At 41.1% G+C, this 27,186-nt stretch overlaps 1 protein-coding gene and 1 pseudogene across 1 annotated transcript in view; one reads left to right on the forward strand and one right to left on the reverse strand.

The window, feature by feature from the left end:
• Positions 1-11,316, forward strand: part of LOC146348103 (cytochrome P450 2J2-like) — a 66,944-nt pseudogene extending 55,628 nt beyond the window's left edge.
• Positions 11,317-12,816: 1,500 nt separating this feature from the next.
• Positions 12,817-27,186, reverse strand: part of HOOK1 (hook microtubule tethering protein 1) — a 56,630-nt gene continuing 42,260 nt past the window's right edge. The window contains exons 16-22 of the mRNA XM_084852366.1: positions 26,914-27,007; positions 21,476-21,510; positions 20,289-20,371; positions 19,024-19,124; positions 18,642-18,743; positions 17,922-17,990; positions 12,817-16,957 (exon numbers count right to left, since the gene is read on the reverse strand). Coding sequence (XP_084708492.1) covers positions 16,787-16,957; positions 17,922-17,990; positions 18,642-18,743; positions 19,024-19,124; positions 20,289-20,371; positions 21,476-21,510; positions 26,914-27,007 — 655 coding nt within the window. The 3' untranslated portion in view covers positions 12,817-16,786. The remainder of the gene's footprint in view (positions 16,958-17,921; positions 17,991-18,641; positions 18,744-19,023; positions 19,125-20,288; positions 20,372-21,475; positions 21,511-26,913; positions 27,008-27,186) is intronic.

The raw sequence follows: 27,186 nt of genomic DNA on the forward strand, positions 1-27,186 counted from the left end.
GCTCAGCAAGGCAGCGGGCAGCCATGCGCTTGCCTGTCTTGACATGTGCTGAGCCAGGCAGGTGAGGGGACCCACGGACTGGCAGGGGCATAATATTAGAGGCATAATGCCTCCAATACTATGTAGATCAAGCTTTCCCAGCCTGAATGTGTGCATATTTAAATATTCACTTTTTAAATTAGCTCCCTTTTTTGTAAAAAAACAAAACCACGGCCAAATGGCGGGCACTCATGGACTGGTCCAGGTGAGTGCAGAGAGTGTCCAGGAGGATGCGACTGGGGTTGAGCAAGGACAGGGGCTCAGCGGGCGCTGTCCAGGGGTGCAGATGCGGGGGGAGCCTGACAGACTCCTGGACCCAGTTGGGTATCTGCACCATCCCTCCTATTGTTGCTGTTGTTCAGTCGTTAAGTCGTGTCCGACTCTTTGTGACCCCATGGTCCATAGGATGCCAGGCCTTCCTGTCCTCCGCTCTCTCCCGGAGTGTGCTCAAGTTCATATTCATTGCATCGGTGATGCTATCTAGCCATCTCATCCTCTGCTGTCCCCTTCTCCTTTTGCCTTCAATCTTTCCCAGCATCAGGGTCTTTTCCAGTGACTTCTCTCTTCGCATTAGGTGGCCAAAATATTTGAGCTTCAGCTTCAGTATCCAATGAGCAGTCAGGATTGATTTCCTTTAGGATTGACTGATTTGACCTCCTTGCAGTCCAGGGGACTCGTAAGAATCTTCTCCAGCACCACAGTTCGAAGGCATCAATTCTTCGGTGCTCAGCCTTCCTTATAGTCCAGCTCTCACAGCCATACGTTACTACTGGAAATCCCTACCTATGCCCATAATTAAAATATTTTGCAGGTTTGGGGTGCTTCATTATTTCCTGATGAGTGCTGGTGGTAGATTAATGATGAAAAGCCTCTTAACGGCCCGATGTCCGCTTCTCTTCCCATTGGGCAGGGTGGGGGATGCTTTAATTTTTGGATTTCCTCTCATTATTTAGCAAAAGAGCTATAAACATGAAAATAAAATAAGATGCTGTCAGTGGTGCATGATGGTTCTAGAGCAGGGATAGGCAACACAAGGCCCAAAGGTGGCATGCAGCCCCTGTCTCTGATGCTGGGAAAGACTGAAGGCAAAAGGAGAAGGGCACGACAGAGGATGAGATGGCTAGATAGCATCACCGATGCAATGAATATGAACTTGAGCACACTCCGGGAGAGAGCGCAGGACAGGAAGGCCTGGCGTGCTATGGTTCATGGGGTCACGAAGAGTCGGACACGACTGAACGACTGAACAACAACAACAATCCTGCCCTAAGTTGCAAAAATGTAGCTTGTTTCTTGCTACTGAATTGCAGGTGTCAGTTTCAGTGGTGTGGGGCTGCATCCCAAGGTGTACCTCTCGACCCTCTGAAGTTGCCCTCCTCTGTTCTAAAGAAAAGGCAACTTGTGTGGAATCTCCCTTCTATGGTACTTTCAGCAGCACTGAGGGGCTTTACAGTGCAGTTCTACGCATGTCTATTCTGCAAGTCCCATTACTTTCAATGGGATTTACTCCCAGGTAAGTGTGTATAGGATTCCAGCCTTATTGTTGAAGCAACAATTGTTAGAAGTACTAACTATATGAGTTTTTACCTCTTCCCATTTTTTAAAAAAGCTAAATCTATACCCTTGCTTTTTGCCCTATCAGAACCCCTCCAAATGGTTCACAGAATGAAACAAATTAGTATTAAATCCTGCAACAAACAGTAAAACACACAAAAAAAGCAGCAGAAGCAGCAAAGTCAAAATAACAATAGCAGAATTAGGAGCAATGAACAAACCTTAATCATCCCCAAATGCTGTTCAGACCTCCCAGTGTGTCACAGGAAGGCAAATGGAAAAGCCCAAAAGGGAGGGGAAGCCGTTTTTACCATTTAAAAGGAATGTTAAAGGTGCTTAGCAATGTAATGTTAACCCTTCCTATCTAGGACTGGTCTCCTCTAATGGACTTACCTGGGAACAACAAAGACAATTTGCCTTATCAACTCTGAGGTACTTTGGTTTGCGCAAAAGAAGTTTAGAAGAACGAATACAGGAGGAGAGAAGATACTTAACAGATGCAATTGAAGAGGAGAAAGGTAAGAACCAGAATAATCAGAACTAGAAGCGTCAGGTAAGAACTAGAACCATCAGGCATTGTTGATGATGTTCTTTAAGCTGTTCTTTTGTAAGCATAAGCTCCAAAATGCATTAGCCATGGTGGTGTTCCAGTACGCTATATAGCTCTGATTGAGTTGGGGCTATTTCATGATCAAGGAAGTATCAGTTGAAAGTGTCACACAGACGCATCTCCCCTGCGGTACATGGAGCTTCTGTCGGCATGAAAGTTCCTGTGGGAGCCTCTGCTGGTGCAGAACTTGATATGCACCCTGTGCTGGGAATATTGCAACCTTGCCTGCAAGATACAGGAGGGGGCATTGTTGCAGTTAGCTACTTAATGCATGGGAATTTGGGCCATATAGCTAGCCTTAGGATCTCTGGCTTCCTGCTCCTCTCCTCCTCCACTCCCCCCCCCCCGCGCCTTTCTGCATTGCTGAGAGCATGTGTTCTTGTTCTCTCTCTCTCTCCTGCCTGTGCAACAGAACACAAAATGAACTGAACAAACTCCTTTTGAAGCCCTGAGCTGTACCTGCATTGATATGCAAGAATAATTGTGAGCAAACCTATTTTCTTTCCTTCACTAAAGAAGTCTGTAGCCTTCTTTTTTGGCACTGTGTGAATATGGGACTAGTAAATGCTCATTCTGTTCTGCCTTTTGTTTTTTCTCTGCTAGCTGTCTTTCGAACAGGAGGCAGAAATACCAAATAATCCCATCACCCTGAAGGCTGCAGGTTTCTCAGCGTTGCTGAATTGGAATGATGATAGTTGTGTGTGTCTTGCGGGGGCGAGCAGGTCACCCCCACATACATTCATTCTCTCTCACATGTGTATTCTCTCTCTCTCTCTCTCTTTCTCTTCCACTATGCCTAGCAAGCATAATTGGGGGGGGGGGGTACGGGGAGCTAGATGTAAATCATGGGGCGGGGGCTTTAACCTTTCAATCCTGATCAAGATCACTCTTTCCCAGTGATTTGAAGGAAAGGGTAGGGTGGTGGAGGGAAATGGAGGTTTATTGTTATATGTCTTGTACCATCAACTGTATAATTGGGAAGGAGGAAAGAGGCTTTATTTTGTTGTTGAAAACAATCTCAAAAAGCCTTTCAATAATAAATGACAAAAGATTGCTGTTTCCCTGCTGCTAATACTAGTGGGGAAACAATGGTCCCATCAGGATCACTGGGGTTGCCCAAGTTAAAGCTTCTCCCCTCCCTGGCCACCAGTTTAGTCCTGGGAAAGTTGGCCAGGTACCAAGGGGCTGGCAAGCCTGCAGGTTGCCCATGTGTGTTTTAAGCAAATAAATGAAATGCTGTTTTCCAACCTCCTGCTTTGGTTTGATAATCTCATGGGTGAATGCTAGAAAGCTATTCCTAGAGCTGTGTAGCTTTCATTAGTAGGTGTCGCTAAGGCTGTAAGACTCCACCAATGCACCAACAATGTTCAAGGCATCCTCCATCTGTACTATTTCAACTGTGCCCTCCTGCTGCAGAGTAATCCCTGCCTAAATTATAGTGGAGACAGATGCTTCTTTGAAAATGCAAATGTGAAGCATGTCACATACATAACTCTATACAGCAGGGGCCTGTGCTACTCAGGTTTAAATTACTGGATTTGTTACTGCTTTATTCTATTCAAAAATCCCACCACTTTCGCCATATTACATTTTTGTTAAATGGGAGCCATAATCATAATGATTACCATGACAGTCATGTCCAGAAGTTATTGCACTTGCTTGATCAAACAATGTTCCTTCAGGGAAGTATTTGGACCCAGGTAGGGCAGCTTTCTGATCGAATGGGCAACTACACCCAAATCCCACCCGTCTTTCCCCCCTCTGTTTTTGACTGTTAAAACCCTCTTAACCAGAGCATCCTTCTCACATTTCTCAGATCAGTTTTTCTCAAAAATTCTCTTTTGCCTTTTGTGTCAAGTCCCCTCCTGCAAGAAAACTGGGGTGACACTTATAATACTGGAGGCATATGACTTGAGGTCTGCTTGTTTTTAATAAGAGTACTGAGCACCCAAAAAATAAAAATCATGTATTACAGCACAGCTGAGACTTTCAGGTGGGGAATCACATGTGTGATTGTAAAAATGTCATAAGAATGCTACACCAGAACCCTTTTCTCTTACTAGCTTTTCATAGGCAAGAAACTGAGTTTATATACACATGGAATAGTCAACACATCGTGCTAGAATGTTTATGTAACTAGACGATAATGAACATTTGGGGCATTTTATAAATGGGAGAGTAATAAAAAATTGCCTTCACATGTGAATTCTACAGTATGTGTAGAACAGGGACACCATTTATAGTAGCATCGCTATGCTGATGGCAACTCATGCTCTGCAATTCATACATTATAACCAAGGAGTTGAGAATTTGCCATGGGGATACCATTTTAAATGGCATCCCAGTGGTGACTATGATGTGTGCTCAGGGACCACTACCTACATTCCTTTACATTTCCCTGTAATAGGCTAAATATGTCTTTTCTTTTGGATAGCTCCTTTCTCTTGACTGTATGATGGTGTGCAACTATTTTGGGAGGTTCACTGGAAGTGCCATATTTTTTCTCATACACACTATATATTTTTAGCATTTGTTTCCCCCGCTGTACAGTTCCCTTCCGACTCTCATGAAATGCTTGCCAGGAACCCATCAGACAGTTTTTAAGCAGCATCCCAATGGTGATGGTAATGTGAACGTGAACTCTGGGACCAGTGCACCATAATCCTTTATTTTTCCTGATAATAGGCTAAATATGTTTTTTTCTTTTAGCTAGCTCCTTTCTCTTAATAGTATGATGATGTGCATGGTTCACTAGGAGTTCCATATTTTTTCTTCTACATTTATATAATTTTATATAATGTTAGTGTTTGTTTCCCCAGCTGTACAATTCTTTTCCGACCCTAATGAAACACTTGCCAGGACCCCATGAGACCATTTTAAAAATCTGGGCACAGCTGAAATCCTTTGTGAGGGAAATCATTGAAAAGCACAAGGAAGTCAGGAACCACTCAAAACAAGAGATTTCACTGATGCTTAATGAAATGGCCAAGGTAATTAACAGAATCAGGAGCAGGGCAAAATTACTTCCTTAATTTTTAGAAGAAGACACACAATCTAAAAGACTAGGGCTAGATCTACACTACTGCTTTATAGCAGTATTGATGAAGTGCACTGAGAACTGTTGGGGCACATTAGTAATTACACATCCGATATACTACTATCATACTGTTATTTCCTGCTTCTTATTCCACATTATCCAAAATACCACAACAAATGTCATTGTGTGTCCTACAAGATATAAATGCACAGAAGGGATATAGCCTTACCACGATGGGATTGTAATGACATGACACAAGGTGTAGAGCTGGCCGTAGAACTGGCCAACTGATTTGTCCAAATAGCATGCAGTGGCTTACCTCTGCGTTGTTTCCATTGATTCTTTATAAATTCAAACAGGTAAGGGCTGTAGGTGTGTATGCACACAAATATGCACAATGTGTGCATATGAAATAATATTTTCTGGGGGTGGCGGTATTTCACCACTTGTTCGCTACCTAAATTTCACAGCTTGTCTGCGATATGTCAGAGCAAACTGTTGACATACTGTAACAAAAAATATCACTCTACAGGCATCATATGATCTGCAATTACCTTTGGCTGTCTGAATGCAACCTATTTGGGCTTGAAGCTCAGATCAGGAATTATTGGAAGTCTTTTTCCCCATTTGTTCATATTTAATTGCAGCTTCAATGATTCTCTATTATTAATCATCATCATCATTATTGATTATTGATTATTGATTACAATAATAATTGATTATTGATTACATTTCTATATTGCCCCATAGCTGCAGCTCTCTAGGCGGTTCACAAAATTAAAAAAAACATTAAAATATGTTATATGAAGTGTAAAACTATTTACATAAAAACATATAAACAGACAACACACAGAGAGACATCATATATCTACAAACAATTTTAAACAAACCACCATAAGACAAATTCTCAAGACTGTAGACTTGATTCTATTAGACCCTGAGCGCTCTTCAGGAACATTGCAGAGAGCTTGAATTCCAGTGTGATCACCTGACAGATAGGGCCGATGTCCGGATGATGTTTTTGTTGAAAGCTTAACATGCTGCTGCATTTTCTTTTTTTAAGGAGGACGTTGCTTCCAGTTTCCATGACCTCCTACATTCAGCACTGGATCTGTTTTTGGCTGGAACAGAAACAACGTCTACAACACTACACTGAGCTTTGCTGTACATGACCGTTTATCCAGAAATTCAAGGTAGAATTGTATTGTTTTCTCTTTCATCCCTTCTCTTAAATGAATATAATACCATACTGGTATGGGGCTTTAATGTGACTCTTTGCCTGCAACTTTAGCCCCAATAATTACTGCAAAAAGCTACATACATAGCAGTATGTAGAAGTGTGGTTTAGGGACTCAGGACACGAACACAACTAGGAGTCAGGATGTATGAACTCTGCTGCATGATCAAATTCAGGATATTTTCTAAACTGATGTAAAGAGCAGCTTGAGCTCTTCAGTGCAACTCTTCTGGTGTCCCCAATGTGCTACAATCAGCAGAAACAGATATGCACATTCTAATCAATGTAGTACTCTCATTTCGATGTTTAAATGAAGGAAATAGTTCAAATACAATTCTTAGCATCCCTTTCAAAACTGTCCTCAGATATTTGTGCCTACTTCTAATCAACGTGGCTCATGCCACATTGACGTCACTTAATCTCAGAGGTGCTATGGTGCTTTTCTGCATGTGGTTTGTTTAGCAAACCAGCATTCTTCAGGTGAATTAAAAACTGTAGTTTAAAGAAAAGGAGCACATATTGTGGCATAATTGCTGTATGGAATAGTGGCTTTGTGAAGTAATTAGCAGGATTTAAAAGTTTGCTCAGCTAATCTAACCACATGTCATTTTACCAAGTCCTGGAAAATCCCATTTTCCCTTTGCCAGCTTGTGATTATGTGTATATTTGCATGTACTCCTTCTTGATAATTGAAGAATGTCACTTACCAAGACACATCCCAAATCCCTCCTCCATTGTTAGCTGTCAGCTGGTACGTGCATGCGCGAGCGCGCGCGCACACACACACACACACACACACTTAATTTCCTGTGGTGGAGCCTTATCTCAGTGTCAGGTGTGGATTCATATGTCACCTGTGCAAGTAATTGTAATGAAGAGCTGTAACAAATTATACATTTGATTTCCTGAATTAAATACAATTTTATTTGTCTATTATTATAATTCAGTACGTGAAGTTCATATTTGCTTGGCTTAATATACTATTAAGTGTTCTAGTGTCCCTATAATTCGTGCTGTGGGAGTCTCTTATCAGTGGTTTTTAAGGGGTTTGAACCATCTCTAAATATGGGACTTCTTTTATTAAAGACATTCTAGCAGAGGAAGATTAGATTGTGGCAGCTGTCAAAACCTTTGGCTGGCCATCCCTGTATCCCTCTATGAGCGTGATTCTTCACAGATTTGTTCTTACTTACGCTTATCCTGGCATGGAGAGCTACATATTCTTCTCATCCAAGCAAAACTGTGTTTCCTTGACACTGTTCCCTTATTTCTTGGAGACACCCTGCTTGCTATTAGTTCAGGTTTGTTTTTCTTGTAATGCTAGCAAATGTTACTTTGTTTCTAGCCAGAGTGCCGACTGAAATAGACTGTCATTGGCCAGTCGCAACAGCCAGTGATGGACGACAGGGATCGCATGCCCTATACCAGTGCGATTATTCACAAAGTTCTAAGGATAAGCAACATTGTGCCTTTGAATGTGGCCCAGATGGCAACTAATCTCAATAATGGCTAGGTTTTGTTTGCCTAAAGTAAGGAAACAGGTCTAATCTTTGTTTATTCTTCCCTTCTGATGCCAAAACCTTAAGCCAATGATCTGAATACCAAGTTATATCAGCCCCTTCTGTTGTCACTGGTGGCGAAAAGGTTACTCTGGCCCCTCCCTCCATGGCAGGGTGTCGCTAGGCTCTTCAAAGAGTCAGGGCCCAGGCCCATAGGACACCCATCTGCATAAAATGTGTATGTGCTAATTTATATCTCTATAGGCAGATGTAGAAATAATAACTAGGACTTATTTAAATTCAAAGCCAGCCAATTCTCATCTGAATCATTATAAATAACACAAATTATTTAATTTGCATCCCAGCCCAGCCCATTCCAAATCAGTACTTCCTTTTCGATCGCTTAATTTGCAACCTCTCATGGTCCCACTCCACTTCTTTCTCCTCCCTCGCACTTCTCTCTCTTTCCCTCTTGAAAGAAAATTGCCCCCACCCCATGTAATTAAGCATAATAGAAAATCTTCCATTGGCATCAACAGACACTCAGGACTCTGGGAAATAGGTATGGGGCCCATGGAAATAGATTTGTGGCCAGGGCCCCATGGGCCCCGTTATTCCCTCTCCTCTGCTGCTATGGAGTTGTGGAGCTGATGGTCATAACAGCTACAGCATCACCAGTGTGGATAGGAGCATAGGCCTGGCTGTTTAGTCTTAGTGACCTTCTCAGCTGACTCCAAATAAGACTAGGATATGTTAGTCTTCTGAACACATTTCCTGAGAGTTGATTATTACTGCTGGGAGGTTTTTAAAAAAATTACTACTACTACTACTACTGTTCTGTCAGTTGGCTTAGCTTGGCTTACTTGCATGAGTTATCTGGAGGTACTGGGCAGTATCCAGTGGGGTCACTCCTCTCCCATCAGTTGTATTGCCCCAGGTTGCACAGTGGGAGCGCTTCATAAAGCAAGAATCAAACAAAAATGCTTCTTTCCTGATAGGGACAGGTCAGTGGAGCTCCCTTCTGTGAGTTCTGCCCCGTTCCAGAAGTGAGCATTTCTTTTCATTTCAGGTTGCTTTATGAAGTGTTAAATCCCTGTTGTGCAAGCAGTCCCAAGCGCAAGGGGAGGTATCACAATAGGATACCACCCACTACTCTTTAAGCCACCCTTGGAGTGTTGTGGGGGCATATTATGATGAGGAGCAGGTGGAGTGGTTTAGGCTAGTTACCTCTGTGAAACTGGACACTAGTCCTAGTTCTGAGTTTGAACTGATAGGCCTGAAATCTGTTAGTATCTGGTGTTTCTAGTCCTACCTCTAAAACAGTCCCATGTTTATATATTTAAAAATCCACATGGAACCTGTTTTTGTTTGTTTTCTAAAAACGATTTCATGCATTCCTAAGTAATGAAAGGAGACTCTCTCAGCCAAAAATTAATCTTCTTTATCTGTGGGCAGATACAGTTGGACTTGCATCTGGGAGGGTTACTACTGTTGTAGACACATTGATCAATATACTAAGGAGTTCCCTGAGACTGTAATCTGATTTCTTCTCTGCTTTTTCTTTGGCAGGGAACCATATTTATCACCAACTTGACATCAGTGCTGTTCGACAAAGATGAATGGGAAACACCTAATGTCTTTAATCCTGGTCATTTCCTGGAGAATGGTCAGTTCAGGAAAAGGGAAGCATTCATGCCATTCTCTGCAGGTAGATTTTAAGAAAAGCTTGATAGGCTGCTCCTAAGTATTGCATAAAGCACTGATGATGTGGAGGCTTGAGCCCATCTGCTTTCTGCATACCTGAAATGGCACTCACTCATTCATCGGGCCAGTGTAGCTTTCCTCCATTTTGCGACACTGTTTTGCTTGAAGGACAGAAGTGGTGTTCCATCCAGGAGCAATTCTGTGTTGCTCTACTTGCCACACCTCAAAATGTAAATAGAAAAAAGACAAAGAGGGATATAGACTCAACCATCTTACAACCTCATAGTCTGGGTGAGAGTTCCTCTTGATCTTATCCTCTGTGTCAGAGCAGCTAAGCCCGCAAAAAGGTGTCCTCAGCTGTTGCCCAACAGTTATGGAATGTCTTCTGCCAGGAGACTACTGCATGTTCTGAATGTATTTGAGAGATCTTTCTATTTGCAGTTAGCTGGAGAGATGAGGTCCAGGACCTTAGGCTGGGGGGGGGGGGGAATGCATATTCCCCAGGTGGCCATGCCCCCTTCCCCTGGACCCGAGCTCTTTTCCCTGACCACCAATTATTTTGTTGTTTCCTGGTGTTTGTGCAGTTTTCCCTCCATTCTAAAAGTATAAATGCCTCTCCTAAGGCGTAGTTACTGGCTGTAGAAATGTTAAGCTAAAATAAACTGGAGGTTTTTGGTGTTTTGCCCCACCCCTTTTGCCCTCATTCCCATGATCCACCACTGGAAAGAATTTTTTGAAATAGAATTTGACCCTCTGGTTGAAAGAGGTGCAACAGCCCTACTGTAGGCCTTGTTCAAGCCAGTTGACTGTTGTAGAAGGTATGATGTGCCCAGTTAATATCAAATTGAAACAGATATTGGCATGGATCCAGATTGGAAGACACAGGGATGCAGCAAAGGCTCATCACTGTCGGAGGGAAGTGGGCAGGCAATCTTGGCATTACATTGTCTTATGCTTCTCCAAATGGTCCCCCAGTTCTCCAGAGCAGATTTTTTGGTGGCACAGTGGGCTGTAGGGCAAGGGAGGAATCATGAACTTTGCCTATGTTCCCTCTTCTTCCAGTGCAAGCGGAACTCAGTGAAGTGGATCCAACTCATTAACTGGATGTTTTACATCTGTATTTTTGTGAAACGTGTTGTTGCCCATCCAAGTCTTTGGGATTTGGGGAATGGAGAGGGAAGTATTAAGATACAACGTTTGATCGACATAAAGTTCTATATTTCAAAGTTCTAGAAGCCATGACCTGATCTCTTCAGTTCCCCCACTTGCCTGAATAAGAAATGGATATAACAGGCTTGTACATGATTTGTAATTACACTGCAACTTTTAAAAGTGTTTTATTCCCTGGCCTGTCATGCTCTGTTAGATCCCTTGTTTCTGTAGCCACAACAAATCCCAAAAGCAGAGTTCACTGCTGCAAAAACCCTTGGCTAATACAGCCACTTCATCCCTCTCTTCTAGGAAAGCGTGTTTGTCTTGGAGAGCAGTTGGCTGGGGCAGAACTTTTCCTTTTCTTCACTACCCTAATCCAGAAGTTCACTTTCCAGGCTCCAAGGATGTGACATTAAGCCCTGACTTCAAGTTGGGAGTTACAGAGCGACCACAGCCATATCAGACATGTGCATTCTCTCGCTAAAGGAAACCACGTTGTTTTTAAAATAAGTAGGGTAAGCTGACAATATCTCCTCCATTTCCAGTTTTATGGCCCAGTGTGGAAACTTAATCCAGGAAAGCAATGCAATGGAGACACAGTAAAAGGTTTTCAGGAGGTGATGCATCACACTTGCAAGAATTCACCTAATATACATCCAAACTATCGTCAGTATTGTTGGAAGGGGTGTAACATCCTGGTTTTTTGACATATGGACTGTCCAATAGTGTGGGGATTTTGAAACACGGCTGCTGATTGCTGCCAGGGTTTTCTCCTATTAAAGCTAGAAGTCTTCATAATTTTGAACTTAATGATCCCTGGATTCCTGCCTAAAGACTTTCTTAAGCTATTATTTATAGCAGCCAAGTTGTGCATAGCATATAACTGGAAGGCTACCAAGCAGCAGTGAGTTGATAAAATTTGGGAGAGAATAAGTTAAGTGCTAAAACTTGTTCAGCAAGTGATAAATTCCAGCAGAAGGGTGTGTGTGTGTGTTTTAAAAAAAATGTTATGGTGCCATGATTTCTGTTCATCCCCTATGTGGAAGCCCTGCCCATTTCTGATCGCATTCAACTCACACACACATGCAGTGTTTTTTCTGACCATGGTATGATTTGGCTGCAAAATTAATTTGGTGTGCAATCCTATGCATGTTTAGACAGAACAAAGTCCTACAATTCCCAGTATGCCCCAGCCAACATGGGTGGCTTGGGCATGCTGAGAGTTGTAGGAGTTTTTTCTGTCTTAACATGCATAGGATTGTGTCCTTAATCATTTAATTTATATCCCACCTTTCCATCAGAAATGGTGCTCAAAGCAGCTCACAATAATCAAATACAAAAACTGGAAATAAAAAATACAAATTAAAAACACAATCTTAATTAAAAATGTTAATGTAAAAACAGAGCCACTAAACATGATTAAGAACACAACAATGAAAGAAATAAGACAGGACCCAACCAATTAAAAAACCCCTTCAGCAACAGACCAGCTTATATGCCAAATAAAAATGTCTTTGCCTGCCAACAGAAGAACAACAAAGAAGGAGCCAAGCTAGCCCCCTCAGTAGTTCCAAAGCCTGGGAGGGGCCACTGAGAAGGCCCTCCCCACATCGCTCCCAAATGTGCCTCCTGTGGCGGCAGGCCCTTCTCTCTTGGATGCAAATTACATGTCCAAACTCTACCATAGGTAGTGACCTTCTCCTTAGGCTGCTTTACTCTAAATCAGTAGTGGAATATTCTGCCTGGGGTTACAGGTTGGTAGTGGGTGGGATCGAAGCCAGCAGTGGGTGGGACCAGAGCCAAAAGTGAGTAGGGCCATCCCCTTTTCTCTCTGTGTTCTGTTTTCATGACACCTTACTAAATTAATGCCTTTTGCATGAATGAAGATGTGGTAAACCTTGGGCTTGAGCTGTATGCATTGGGTTTGACAAGGCTATAGCTCAGATTACTAGTTCAATACATTAAAAAAAACAGATCACAAAACTAATGTCAAATTTTTTTATGTGAATATAAAAGAATATTTCTTGAAGAAAGAATAAAACCATGTTTACAAATTAGTGCAAATTCTTTTTTCACCATTTCTGTACTGTCCGTTTGCTTTGCACAGACAAAGACATATAAACATTATTAGACCCTGACAAGTCTAACTGAAAATATACAGTCAGAACAACGCTTATCCTTATTAAAGGAAAACATTAGTATTGCTCACAGTTGTGATCACAAGCCAACGGTTACTGGAGAAAAGCTGAACATTTTTACTTCGTGTTAATAAAAGTATGTTTTAAGTGAAACATGTCATTAATTCCACTGAATGCGTTAATTTGATAATACGTAGCTCTAAAAGCGAATTTCTAAAAAGTGTTTGTGATTTTTTAAAAACAACTACATAATTAGCCATGATGTCAAAAGTTGTTATACCAACAAAATGCTTTTGAATCTAATGAAAATAATCATGCAATCAATTCAGGAAACAAACTGTTAAGCACCACATGGGTTAAGTATTCCATATTAAGTGAAAGAATACAAGACACAGAAATCATAGTTAAATCATTATTCACCTTTTAAAAATTCAGAATAAATTCAAGAATAATTGTTGACTAAAACAAGAGGTGGGGAGGGAATTCTGAATTCAATTGCTGGTGATCAAACATTTGAATTGTATTACTCAAAGGAGGTAGTTCGAGTTAAACTAGTGCTATACCAAGTAGTCAACCACAAATTCATTTGCAAACAATTACTACAAAAAACTGCTGTCTGTATACTTCCAGTTTTATCACACCCAATAACTCACAGTGAGTGAGATGTTATCTCCATAGACTTATTACAATCCAGTAGCGGAAGAAACATGCACATACAGGTGTTGCAAACACATTTCCATGCTGGCGGGGTCTGATGGAACTTGTAGTCCAAAAGATGTGGAGGGCATCTGATTGGGGAAGGCTGCCCTGGGCTGAGCAGTCCAAACCAGGAGCCAGGGCTGTGTGTAGTCTGTGCATCATCTAAGTACATAGTCTAAAAATCTCACTCATTTTTAGATTAATCCTCAAAAAAGTCAGTATTCAGGAAAACAGAACACCAAAATAGGGGAAGTAGTAACATTTAGGATTAAATAGGATTAAAACTAGACATGGCAATAATTGCGTTGCTACTGCCCAAACGGCAGCCAGTCATCTAGTTCCTCCACCTCCATAGAGGTTTAGTTGAATGTACCATGCTTCATATAATCATATATTCTGAGTATTTTTCAGATGTTACTTCTTCTAAGACTTACTAGATGTTAAAGAGGGAAAAGAAGAACTAAATGCCTGACTACCATTTTCACTGGCCACAGCATGTTTACTGACACATCCAGTTTGGTTAAAGTACTCAGTCTTCCTAAGATTACATGGACTTTTTCCTCAAAATTTATTATGTCTCTATCATACTCTAGGATCAAATAGAGCAATACCAAACTACTATGAAAGAGTAATTTTAAGCAAGTGAAATGCTATATTTTTCTGGCCCTTTAGTATGGCGAAATTGAGACATATGCAAGAGAGTTATATCTTTGAACACCAAACTCAGTCCAGCTCAAGTTAGTTGAAAACAGGCTCTGTTGAAGCTAGTCAGTCCTGACTAACTTGAGATAGGCTGAGGCTTTGATGCTGATTTTCTAGTCCTAGTAGAAGTCATATGAAATGTATTATATATTAAAGTAACTGAAGAAGCCTACTGTGTTTGTGAATCCTTATCTGTTCAGTCTAAATAGCTACTCGTCGCAATTAGAGCCATACTTGATTACAAGAATATACTAAAGTATGTAAACATTAAGCATCATGCTACAAAATCTGCATTAGCCATTTTTCCTTACCAATTCAGACCAGGAAAAGAGCTCAGAGAACTCTCAAATACACAAATCAGCAAGTTGACCAGAACAGCAAGATCTTAAAACCCAAGAGGTCAACAGACATATGAAAGCCTGAAAAACACAACTTGAAAGACTGTGAAGGCTCTGACAGTAACACACTTAGGCCACAATCCTATACACACTTACCTAGGAATAGGTCCCACTGAACTCAGTAGGACTTACTTCTGAGTAGACAAACATAGGAATGCACTGGTAAGCAACTTTACTGCTGGTGTTAAGATTTAAACAGAATAGTAGACTTGTTGTATTGACATATACATGAAAGCATGTAATACTGCAGTAGCAACGCCATATATTTTAGCCCAGCTTTATTAAAAAGCAAACATTAGTTAAGTCTAAAGCAGTTTCAGATTATAAATGTTAAGAGTTTTGTGCCCAGGCAATATAAAACAAAACTGCACAACCCAGATTGCACCCCCCATTTTATTTGAGGTGTGTGAATTATTTGTAATAAGATTCAACTTCGCATTGCATTTCATTCACAAACACAAAAAACCCTGGCCCATTCTATATTGTTTACTTGGATGTGTGAGTTTGTTTTCAAACTCAAAGTCCACCTTGAAAACAAACATGCATTTCAGCCTGTGAACATGCACTCACACATGCTTTTTCATCTGGGACTACCAAGCTGTATCAGCCTGAACAATATTGTGCCTTGATTTTAAAGAGTCAGTAGAACCTTAGAAACAAACTGGTTTATTGCAGCAAGAACAGCATGGACAGCAGCCTACTTCATCATTTGCACCAAGCAGACCGAGCACATAAGCAACTGTGAGGATTTATTATTATTATTTAGGATGTTCTCTACTGTTTTTGTTCTCTATCATGATTTCAATTCTATGGAAATGTCACTAATATTTCATATTAAAATCATTTTAGAAGGCTTTAAAATCAATTATATGGGCTTCTTACTAGGTTATTTATTCCAGAGCACCTATTGTAAGAAGTTGTTAAACTGACAAAAGGTACAAAAACAAAATGGTGACTACCTAATGTAAGCATTTCCATCTGACAAGTTGCTAATATAGGGCACAATCCAGTCCCTGGCTGCAACACAGTAACATCCAGGGGCCTGATATACAGTGTCTGGGACATTTACATCCAGCCCTTAGGGGAGCAGCATGTACCCAAAGTTTTCCCGTCAATGTGCCACAGCTGAAGATCCTGCATCCCTGCCATCGCAGGCAAACAGGCCATTGCACGGCAAATAGAGCCACACATACTACCACTCAGCCAGGTGTCCAATGGCCTAGGCCTATAGAAAAGACTTGAGTTAAGACTAGTTTTGCAACTTTTAAAAATGGTGAGGTTTTACATATGAAGTGCTTTTTTATTTTAAAGATATCATTGATTCAGTTCAAAGACACAGATATTTTGGCTTTGCTGAATTCACACCTTTTAAAAAAGGAAGAATCTTCATTTATCTACATAAAATTATAATTCAGTAGTTATTACAGACTGATTACTCTTCCTATTGAACTGGAGCTCAATGGGGCTTGAACTGACATCAAATACTACAGCCTTAGAAAACGAGTCATGAAGCCAGTGCTTCACTTTGGTTTTATTTTGCTTAGAGTCAAAACACCCTCATGCCATGAATGATGAACAATATAGTTATGGATTTTCCAGTTTGGTCATTGTTGTTTTTGTAAAGTAACAGAAAGAAGTGTGTGGGGGGGATTTTCTTTGCTGTAATGTCATTAATGAAAATGTACTCCCATTAAAATCAGCAATCATCCTAGACTGAAAACATTAAATAGAATTTTAAATATGATGCTAATTTTGGTATTTTTATATGTAATGACAGCAAATATAAATCCTTTAAGAGTTGTGCTTTTCAACAGATGCCTCAAGTCTACCTAGAAAAAGCCATTAGGCGTGCATTGCTTCTTATAATCAGCTGGCCAAATTAAATTTACCAGCGTATGGGTCTCACATGTAAAATAGCTGATGCCCAGCATCACAATCTCATTCCTTGTCAGGTAGTTTAAAACAGAAGTTACAAAATAAGTTAAGGACACTTTAGTGCACGAATATCTTCTGTGGTTTAATCTGATGCTGCAGGAGGTACTTTAACAGAGAGATTCCTTCGGGTATTGGTCACGTGCCGCTGCTGTGCAAGGAAAGAGCGTGCAGGTAGGCAGGAACTAGCATCTTTGTAGGCAGTGTTCGCACTTATGAGTCTGGATTCCATGCCCAATTTATGAAATGCTAAACTCTGGAAGGAAACAAGATAAGCTACTTCAACCCATGATCCTTTGCATTCCATTCTCAAATATTTAGAGACTGTGCCAACTAGTGCAGATTTTCACTATTACTCAAAACTATTAAGTTATAAACTCTTTTCTGAAAAAAAAAATCATACAGACTATGACAACAAACGTACTTTTAGGTGTCTGGTCTGTATTTAGCATGCCATACAATAGAAAATGTTATACATCATATTTCCATAGTCTTCTCAGAAGCTGGTTGATTCAATGGTACAGTTTACAATGGTACATGTGTCAGATAAGAAAAAAAATAGTTGCCATACAGTGACCCTGTTTGCAGGTAACGACAACCCATGGTTTAATTAAGCCATGGATGTTGAATTGAGTGTGGTCATTATGTCGGAATCCAGGACTATGGGTGAAATGTGGGTTGTTAACCATGAACAACCTTCAAAAAGAACCTGTGGCTTATTGTTGGGTTGTCAACTGTGGGGTTGTTCAAGCCATGGGCTGTTGTTACATCCAATCCCAGAATCGTGAGTTGTATGTGGGTTGTTTTGTCAGGCTATGAAAGTGGCTCTTTGGTGCTGCAAAGCCTCCTGGGATACCAGCTGGGATCTAGTGTGGGGGCAGAACTAAACAACCCATGAACTGGAAAAACACTCTACGATGTGCTCAATTGTCTGGTGGCTGTATGGTGGGTTAAGCTATGGGCTGATGTTACATGTGAACAGGGTCACAGTGTCTAGCATACTGCTGATGCTAAATGTATGTGAAATACTGGTTACAGTACCAGCAGGAAAGACATAGACCATCTTCATTCCTTTTATTAGTGTATGAAAGAAATCCATTTCAAGAAATAGGGAACTTTCACATTTCAATAACCAGTTTGACAATTTTGCTCTGAAAATATGAGTATTTTTTATATATTCTCTCTCTCACATGCACTCATGCTCACACACTTTAGCTCACCTTGTTATACCATGCAGACACAATTAATTTTTCTTCATGATCATGTAGCTTGGCCAATTTACATTCTCCCTAAAAAGAATTGATAACTGTTAAGATGTAGGGAAAGGAAATTATACGGGCCTCAACATTCAAAGCTAACTGACTGAATGATTACAGTTTACATTATTTTGTATGGCAATCCATAAACCTAAATAATACTAGAGCTATATGTTAAATTTACTATTCCTGCTTGATGTGGGTGGGATCCAGTGGGAACCTACTGTTGGTGGCAAGCACCGCCGGTTCCCAGTGCATGCGCAGCTGGTCCTGGTGGCACGCATGCAGCCCCCTGTCACTGGCAGTGGCGATGTAGCTCTTCCAGGGGCAAGCCCCAAACGACCGGAAACACAAGTTTCTGAAGGGTCAGGTCACGCCTTCCAGAAACATATGTTTCTGGTCATTTGGGGGCTTGCCCCTGGAAGTGCAACATCACTGCTGCCTGTGGTAGGGGCAGTGCACATGCCGGCAGGGCCAGCCGTCCACACACCAGGAACTGGCAGCACTCACTGCCAGCGGTAGGTCCCAGTTGGAGCCTACCCTGTATTTCCCTGGTGATAAACACAGCATTTTAGATTGCCACCCTGGCTTTTCTTACCCATGCACTTGGCCACTACCATGTGACAGTTCTTGAAATAAAGTTGTTTACTTCTAGAAGGAAAAGATGCTAAAACTGGTTTTTACCTCAAGTACTTCAATTCTTTTATCTTTCTCCATCAGCTGTTTTCTCAACAACATGATTTCAGCAGATGCTGGATTTAATTTGGGGTCTAATGTTTTTATCACCTGCACAAAGAAGAACATAAAACATATTTGACAACTTTACCTTTGATCTAGTCACAAAATGTATTCAGAGGTAAGATAGGGAATAATACATAAAAAGAAACAGCACAGTATTTACCAGTCTGGCTGAAAATGCCAACTACATTAAAAAGCATTTAGAACTAATCCAACTTTAAACATAAAATTAATCCACCTTTAAATGTGCAGGAAGTGAGCATGAGGATGGGGTTGTCCGTTCCGGATTGATATAATAAATTATTGACATTATAGAAAATATACTCACACTTCTTGCTTTTTCCAAGTACATCTTATACCTCTCTTCCATTGACTTCATATCTTCATCTTTCTTATGTAAAGCTGCTTCCAGTTCTTCAATTTTTTGTGCTATTTAGCAGAAAACCCAATTTAATGATTAGCTGAGGCAAATGTGTCTTATCTAAGCCTGAAACAACCAATGAAATTAGAGATGAGCTGGGATACAGCAGACTCCAAACGGATTCATTTGTTAACTACAATCTATTAAGACAGGATGGGGAACCTCTGGCTCATGGTCTGTCCTCTGCCCCCTCTACCACAGTAATTAGGCTTTAAAGAATTAAGCTTTTAAAAAAGAAGTCCTACTGCTGAATGGGTAACGTGTGTGCGTGTGCATGTGAGTGAATGGTTGTGTGACACAGTGAATGAATGGATATCCGCTCGTTATATGTGAGAATATATACGCGAGAAAGGGAGTGTCGCCTCACCCACTGCAGTTTTAACCCCACCCATTTTCTTGGGGGTGCTCACCTCAACCATGTGGCCCCTAGAAGGTTTCCCAAAAGGGAATGTGGCCCTGGGTTGAAAATGGTTCCCAATCCCTGTATTAAGAGTACAAGCTGTATCTTCCTGGCTATTTTTTAAAATATGGTAGGTGGTATATAAATAATAATAATAATAATAATAATAATAATAATAATAATAATAATAATACCACCACCACTACCAACAAAAGATAGCCAAGGGAAATCTAGTTTGTGGGTCTCTTTTCCCTACTGTTGTTTGTCACTGCACTCAGAAAGCACAGCTCAAACTTTCTCATGTACTGAGACTAATAATTTAATATAGAATTCCAAGAGCAAAGAGAAAAAGGACACTTTTTCCATTTACCCTCTTACAATGTTTTACAGACTAGTGGTACAAGATAGCAAAATACATCGGGTAGTATCCAACTGTGGCCCAGCGTTAGCACTAATGATGTTGTACTACTGTAAACCAATGCCTGTACAATGTAACTAGTGAAATGGGAAAAAGCAGCAATTTCCTGCTGAAATTCAGTGGTGTAGCTGAATTTCTGTGGCGAATTTCTGTCTTTTCCTATTGCCCTAACAAGCACTGGTTATGTTGTGCAAGCACTGGTTTATGGTAAAGCAGTGTCATTAGTGGTGGGGCATAGTTGAACACTACCCATATAGGTTAGCGTGCTCCGATGTTTATGTAGGCATTAATACTAATAAATGATAATGAAACAATATCTGTGGCTAAAAGTAACAGTCACATCAAATCACTTACCATTTTGATTTAGATCTGGCTGGAGGTCTGCAAGAAGAGCCTCCTTCTTCTGCAACTCATCATGGACTTCACTCAACTTCTCCCTGTAAGATTCAGGATTTTTGGATTAGAGGTCAAATCACATTAGTATTTCATATTCTCATAACAACCAAATAAAGTCTCTTTATACTTGTCCTTGTCTTATTATATTTAAAAGTTGGACCAAAAGCAAGAATCACTTGCTTTTAGTTTGCCTTAGAATTAATGAGTTTGCCTTAGAAATAAGTGCAGATTCCAAATCAAATACATACATTTGCAGAGCCAAGACTTAGGAAACTAACTATGTTCAATGGCTTTTAAAACAGGGTGACTTCTATGACTAATATTTTAGGCCTTATTGAGAAAGAGAATTGCAAACATTTAGCAAAATGTATGAAGATAAGAAAATAATTTTGCTGGTAGATCCAAACCAGATAAAAGACAACAGCGGCTTAATTTTGCTACACTTTTGAGTGAATATAGAACATTCCAGGTACAATGCCGCATTGTGAACAGATGCAAGGGAATTTAAGTAACTGAATAGAATTATCAGTGGGGATTACCAATGGGCATTGATACTTGAATCAAGGAAGGTTGATGGGGTTGGAAGAGTTTCTCCATTGCTAATACCAACATTGGGCAGAATCCAACAGGATGCTTCCACCCCCGCCGATTCTCTTCTGCCCTGCCAATTCAGTTGCGCAAGCAGCCCCCACTGCTTGCACAACAGCAATTTAGCACTTCTGAGGCAACCCAAAACAAACAGAAAAGCTCATTTCTGGAAGAGGCAGGTCAGCGGAGCTTGCATAAGAGAGCTCCGCCAACCTGCCTCCTTCCAGAAATGAGTGTTTCTGCTCATTTCAGGGCTTCCCCTAGGAAGTGCTAAATTTCCCTTGCGTTAAGTGGTGGGTTCTGCTTGTACAATAGCATTAGCAGGACCCACTGCTTGCGGAAGGGAATCGGCGGGGTGTAAGCACTCTGTTGGATTTTGCCCATTATTTCTTTTAATTCCACATTAGCATTGCAACGGTGAGAAGACATTAGGCATTTCCCATACATGCCCCCTCGCCCCAAAGAAAAAGTCAGAAGAATCTCACATTTTTATATTTACACACACACAGGTACAATAAAAATGTAGATACACAATGTAGATATTACATTTAACTTACATATGTGCTGCTATCTTCTGCTTTAATTTGCTGGACTATAAAATTAAGGTAAACTGATTAGAAATGTTTTAGGTCATATCAACAATCACAATATATGCCAGTAATTTATTTCAAAGTATGACCAATTCTAGTTGGTGCAGAGGAAGTATATGAAACAATATTGGGTACTAGTTTAGTCCTTAATTATCACTTGAGGAGCAATCCTATGCACATTTAGACAGTAAAAAGTCCTACAACTCCCAGCATGCTGGCTGGCTCTCTAAACATGGATAGCATTGTGCTCTGCAGCATTGTAATGATGGTGCACCCCTATTCGAAAGATGACTTAGACAAGAGAAGCTGTGCACAAAACACCTTTCCATCTAGTCTCATCAGTACCTTGTGAACTTCAGGACTGTCCCCTGATTTGAATTTGGGTCTCACATGTAGAGATGTAAAATTTCCAGAAATGTTGAAGCCATGGAAAAAAAAACATGTTCTTAATTTTTTTTTTTTTATGGAAGAAACAGAAATTTTGGGAAAATTTGAAAAATGAGCAATACTTATTTTTTAACACTTTTTACAGCTCTGAAGTCACTTTGTTGCTTTACGACAGCCTTCCCCAGCCTAGTGCCCTCCAGATATTTTGGACTTCAGCTCCCATCAGCCTCAGGCATGCTGGAATGCTGGGCACTGTAGTCCAAAGCATCTGGAGGACACCAGGTTGGGGAAGCCTTTATGTTCCTAAAGTTATATTATGTATAACTTGGTTTGCTCATAAAATTATCATTATATATTTTTAAAAAATTAAAGTAAACTCAGTAAATTTTTAATTATTGTCTGAATAAACTATACTTTTACATTTAATATACAGAGTGGCCCAAAAGTAGGTATACAGTATAGCTTATTTGCATTTTATTACATTGTTGATTACATTTACATTTGTTTAACACTGTTTAATCTCGTAAATGCTCGAAATGTATTCCATCAGTGTTGCAACATTCCTCGAATCTGTCCAGAACACTATGACACACAGTACGACACAAATTCTGGTCTGCATCAATGTCCATAAATGCTTCTGAGATGAACTCTTAATTCATCCACTGTCCGGGGATTCCTCTCAAAAACTACTTACCTACTTAAGGGCCTCACTCCCCTCACTCTCTACACTTAACTGATTTAACTGTCACTCCCTCTTCCCAACTTTCATTCTGACACCACCCACACATCTTCTACTCACACATTCTCTCCCCCTCCCATCAACATTCTAAACAACTGTATACCTACTTTTGGGCCACCTTGTATATACCAAACATGATAATTTTATGAGCAAACCAAAATATACATAACATATATTCTTCAGCAAATAGTCCCTGAAACATCTGACTCATCCTAAGCTAGAGGAAACAGGAAGAACGGGAGCAGAGGAAAACAGGTGTACAGCACCTGTTCGTTTGTAAGGAAGTTTAGGGAAATTCCTAAACCTGCTCCTCTTTGTGGGGTGGAGCTTAGGGAAATCTGACCTGATCTGAAGGAAATGCTATAAAGATTTCATTTAGCTGGGAAAGACATCTCAGGAATGGTCGGCAACCATATTTAATTTAAAAACCTTTAAGCAATCTCAACCTAGTATTTGAAGAGCAACATTTTATTGACTTTTGTACCAGGCTACCAAGTTCCTTTACATAGAGAGGGTTCATTCTAGTGGCAGCAGTTAAAAGCTTTTATAGCTGAGACAACATTCCCTAGTGGTGGGGTCAAACTGAAAACTCTATTAAAATAGTTCTATTGACCCAAGCCTCATGTGTGTGTTTTTTTAAAGGATCATAGGCGGGATAACCCACATGTTGTTCCATTGAATCTGGTGACAGTGGCGGGATAACCTACAGTGGGGGGTTCATTCTGCTGCCACTAGAATGAACCCGCTCTATGTAAAGGAACTTGGTAGCCTGGTACAAAAGGTTTTCCCACATGTAGGTTTTAGATTAGAACTACGTTAATTGACTGCTGCGGCATCTAACCAGAAGCCCAGAAACACAGGACTCTGTAAAACAAAACCCAAACTGTCAAGAATGCACATTTTCTTCAATTATTATGATATGGTGACTCTACTCACATGATGGGTAACTGAGCATGACCTGGAGCATCCCTAAATGTCTATCAGTAAGATATTTTAGGTCAATCATTGTAATAAGAAATGGAGGAAATAACTATGCTGGGAATCTTATAGAGAAAATTTTTTTAAAAACAAAAACACGTTTCCCCCATGGCTTCATTATTTCCAGACATTTTACATCTCTAGTCTTTCTATAAATGTCTCCTTATTAAATAGTTTTTAGAAATCATATTTTTTTGGGGGGGGGATAAAGGCTGGGTAACAATATATAAACACCTTGTCTTAAATTCTAAAAGAAGATATTTCATAAATCAAAGCTATACAATTTTTCCCCAAACCCCCAAAACAGTGGTTGGGAGGAGAAAATGTCCCCCCCCCCATACTTCTGTTTTTTTTCCAGGTCTTCACATCTCTACTCACATGTAAACCAAGCTCTTTCTCAAGTACACCACACTGCCTCCCTTTTCAAAACCTTTTCCTAAGGATTCCTGAACGACACATTACTTTTACGTTGGCAGCTTTGTTTTTACATATTCTACTGCTGAAGCCTGCATTGTGTGGCTTTCCCCGTTGGCCTGGCATGACCGACCAGCCACTCCTTTCTTCCCCAGATACAAAAAGGGCAGAGTTGCCAGAGGCAGTGCCTCCACGCACATCTCTGCTTTGCGCAAAGTGAGATGCTAAGTTTGCATTTCACGTCGCTCTTGGAGACGTTTACAGGAGCGCGTACCAGACCTTGCCCACTATCTTCTTCAGGGGATATCTGTAACCAGAAACTAGCAGCATCTGGGAAGACTAGAGGAGCAAATGCAGACATTCACCTTGTTAGCTGTTGCACAGAGGTCCAGGGCTCTCTATTTTATACTTTCATATTTTAACATATGCCTGGGAAATTAATTGGATAACTTGGGCGGGGGGGGTGCCCCTATTACTGAGGTCATAGGTAGGGGAGGTATGGCATTCGGGGATTAACAGGCCAGTTGAGGAGAAGAGGGGTTAGACATTTTACAGCTATTCCCTTTCCTGGTTGTTCCCCCAACCAGATGGTTCCCAGCTGCCTTACCAGCTTGCCCTTGAGTCTGGTGCTGCTGCTGAATGCCAGGTTGGTCCAAAACAAAATCTCCCTCATCCATGATTTGATTGTGGATGAAGGGGCCGACCTGGTATGTATTACTGAGACCTCGGTGGGGGTACTGGGAGGGGTTACTCTCTCCCAGCTGTGCCCTCCTGGGTACTCAGTGCAGCAGCAACACCAACTCGAGGGTCGGGGAGGGGGGGTTGCTGTGGTCTGTAGGAATTCAATCTCCCTCCCTAGGCTTCCTGCTGATTTGAGTGCAGCTATTGAGTGTTTGTACCTTGCGTTGGGTACCCAGGACAGATTAGGAATTCTGCAGGTGTACTGCCCACCCCGCTACCCATCAGACTCCCTGCCTGAGGTGATGGAGGAGGTCTTGGATTTGGTGTTGAGGACCCCTAGGATGATGGTTCTGGGGATCTCAACTTCCATGCCAAGGCTGCTGTATCCAGGGCGGCTCTGGACTTCATGGCCGCCATGACACCATGGGGTTGTCTCAATATGTCATCTGCTCAACGTATGTAAGAGGACACATGCTTGATCTGGTTTTCTCAACTGGGCAGGAGGATGATCTGAAGGTGGGGATTAATATCTATCCCCTTGTCATGGTTGGATCACTTCCTATTGAGGCTAAGAATTCTGGCAGCCTTTCCCCTCTGAAAGGGTGGGGACCTATTAAAATGGTCTGCTTTGGAGGCTAATGGATTCTGATGGATTCCAGAGGGTTCTGGGGGATTTTCATGCTGTTATGGCTGGCCAAAGCCCAGGTCATTCTCTGGAATGCAGAGATGACTTGGGCAGTTGACATGATCGTGCCAAAGCGCCCTCTCCCTCTGAACAGAGCCTGGGCAGCTCGTTGGTGTATACCTGAGCTGAGGGCAATGAAGCAAAAGGGGAGATGGCTAAAACACAGGTGGAGGAAAACTCATGGTGAGTCTGACTGAACACTGGTTAGAGCTCAGTATCGAGCCTACTCTGTGTCGGTGAGGGTTGCAATGAGACAGTTCTTTTCCACCCGCGTTGCATCTTCTCAATGTTGTCTAGGGATGTTGGAGGAATTCGTCTGGAGGGTGAAGCTCATCAAGCTTTAATCATCTTGGCCCCCTGGACTTCAGCTTGCTTTCCCGTGAGCTGGCTTGACTTGATCTGCATTGAGTCCGTCCAGTTTGTGGATTTCCATTGTTATTATTTGCATTAAAAGTAATTTGCACAAGTCACAGTCGCGATTTGCGCAAATTACGCCCCAAATTTGTGTGATTTGCATAAATTGCTTTTAATGCAAATTTTTAAAAACTGGAAAAGTTCCTGGATTTCAGGAAGAAACCCCCGGCTCAGCTCACAAATGGAAGCCAAGTCAGGGGCGCCACGGTAATCCATCAAGCCCATAAGGGGACAGATTTCCTGGCAACAGACTTGTCCAGTGGACCTTTTCCAAGCGGTTCATGGCCTGCTACAATCTTGGTCAGGGAGAGAAATGGTGGAACCCTTGGTGGCATGCTGTGACGAGTTTGCATGGCACTTTGAAGATAAAGTCGCTCAAATTCATCACAGATTGGATGCCACAATTAATGCAATTTCATTAGTAAAGGTGCCCAGAGCACTGTCTGGTCCAGTTTTATTGGATGAGTTTCAGTTGTTGAGGCCCGAGGATGCGGACAAGGTGCTTAGCCAAGTCCGGCTGACCACCTGTGTGCTTGATTCTTGCCCTTCATGGCTTATTACATTGAATAAAGAGGAGATCATCCGGCTGGCTCCACAGGTTGTAAATTTGTCCTTGAAAGAGGGAGTGGTGATGGCCTCTTTAAAAGAAGTGGTAATTAGGCCATTCCTGAAAAAGCCTGACCTGGACCAGGATGATGCTAACAACTATAGGCCAGTAGCCAATGTCCCCTTCCTGGGCAAAGTGCTTGAGTGGCTGGTTGCCGGACAACTCCAGGCACTCGTGAATGAAATTGATTATCTAGATCCATTTCAATCTGGCTTCAGGCCTGGTTTTGGAATGGAAGTTGCCTAGGTTTTATTCTGGTTTTACTTCTATACTGTAGTTTTAAACTTCAAATTTTATATTATATTTTATGCTGTATTTTGTGGTTTTAGTTGTTGTGAACCACCCAGAGAGCTTCAGCTATTACATTATATTACATCAAAATGTAATCAATAAATAAGCACATTTTCATCGTAAATCAAATATTCAGCATCAGGTATTCAGCATGACTCTAGGACAAGAAATAAGTTCCACTATGAAATATTTCACCAGGTAATACCTACCCCTTCCCCTTCTGTCCTGGACTCTTGCTCCTGCAAGGTCTTCTGGAGGTCCTCAATCTGTTGCTGCAGCTCTCCAACACGCTCCTTACTCAGCCTATTGGAAAGATTTAAAAACAACATACATAAACACAAAATTACATGTACATATTACATTTAACCAATCGCTAGAGTTCAGGGTTCAAGTGTTCAAAAATAAGGGGAAAAAGTCATATTTCTTACAGATTTGATAGTTGCTTTCTTTGTCTGCATTTTGTGTTCTGCACTGTTTGCCAG

This window comes from Heloderma suspectum, chromosome 4 (genome assembly GCF_057233095.1).
Source record: "Heloderma suspectum isolate Gila_16-S chromosome 4, 16-S_ref, whole genome shotgun sequence".
NCBI classification, from domain to species: domain Eukaryota; kingdom Metazoa; phylum Chordata; class Lepidosauria; order Squamata; family Helodermatidae; genus Heloderma; species Heloderma suspectum.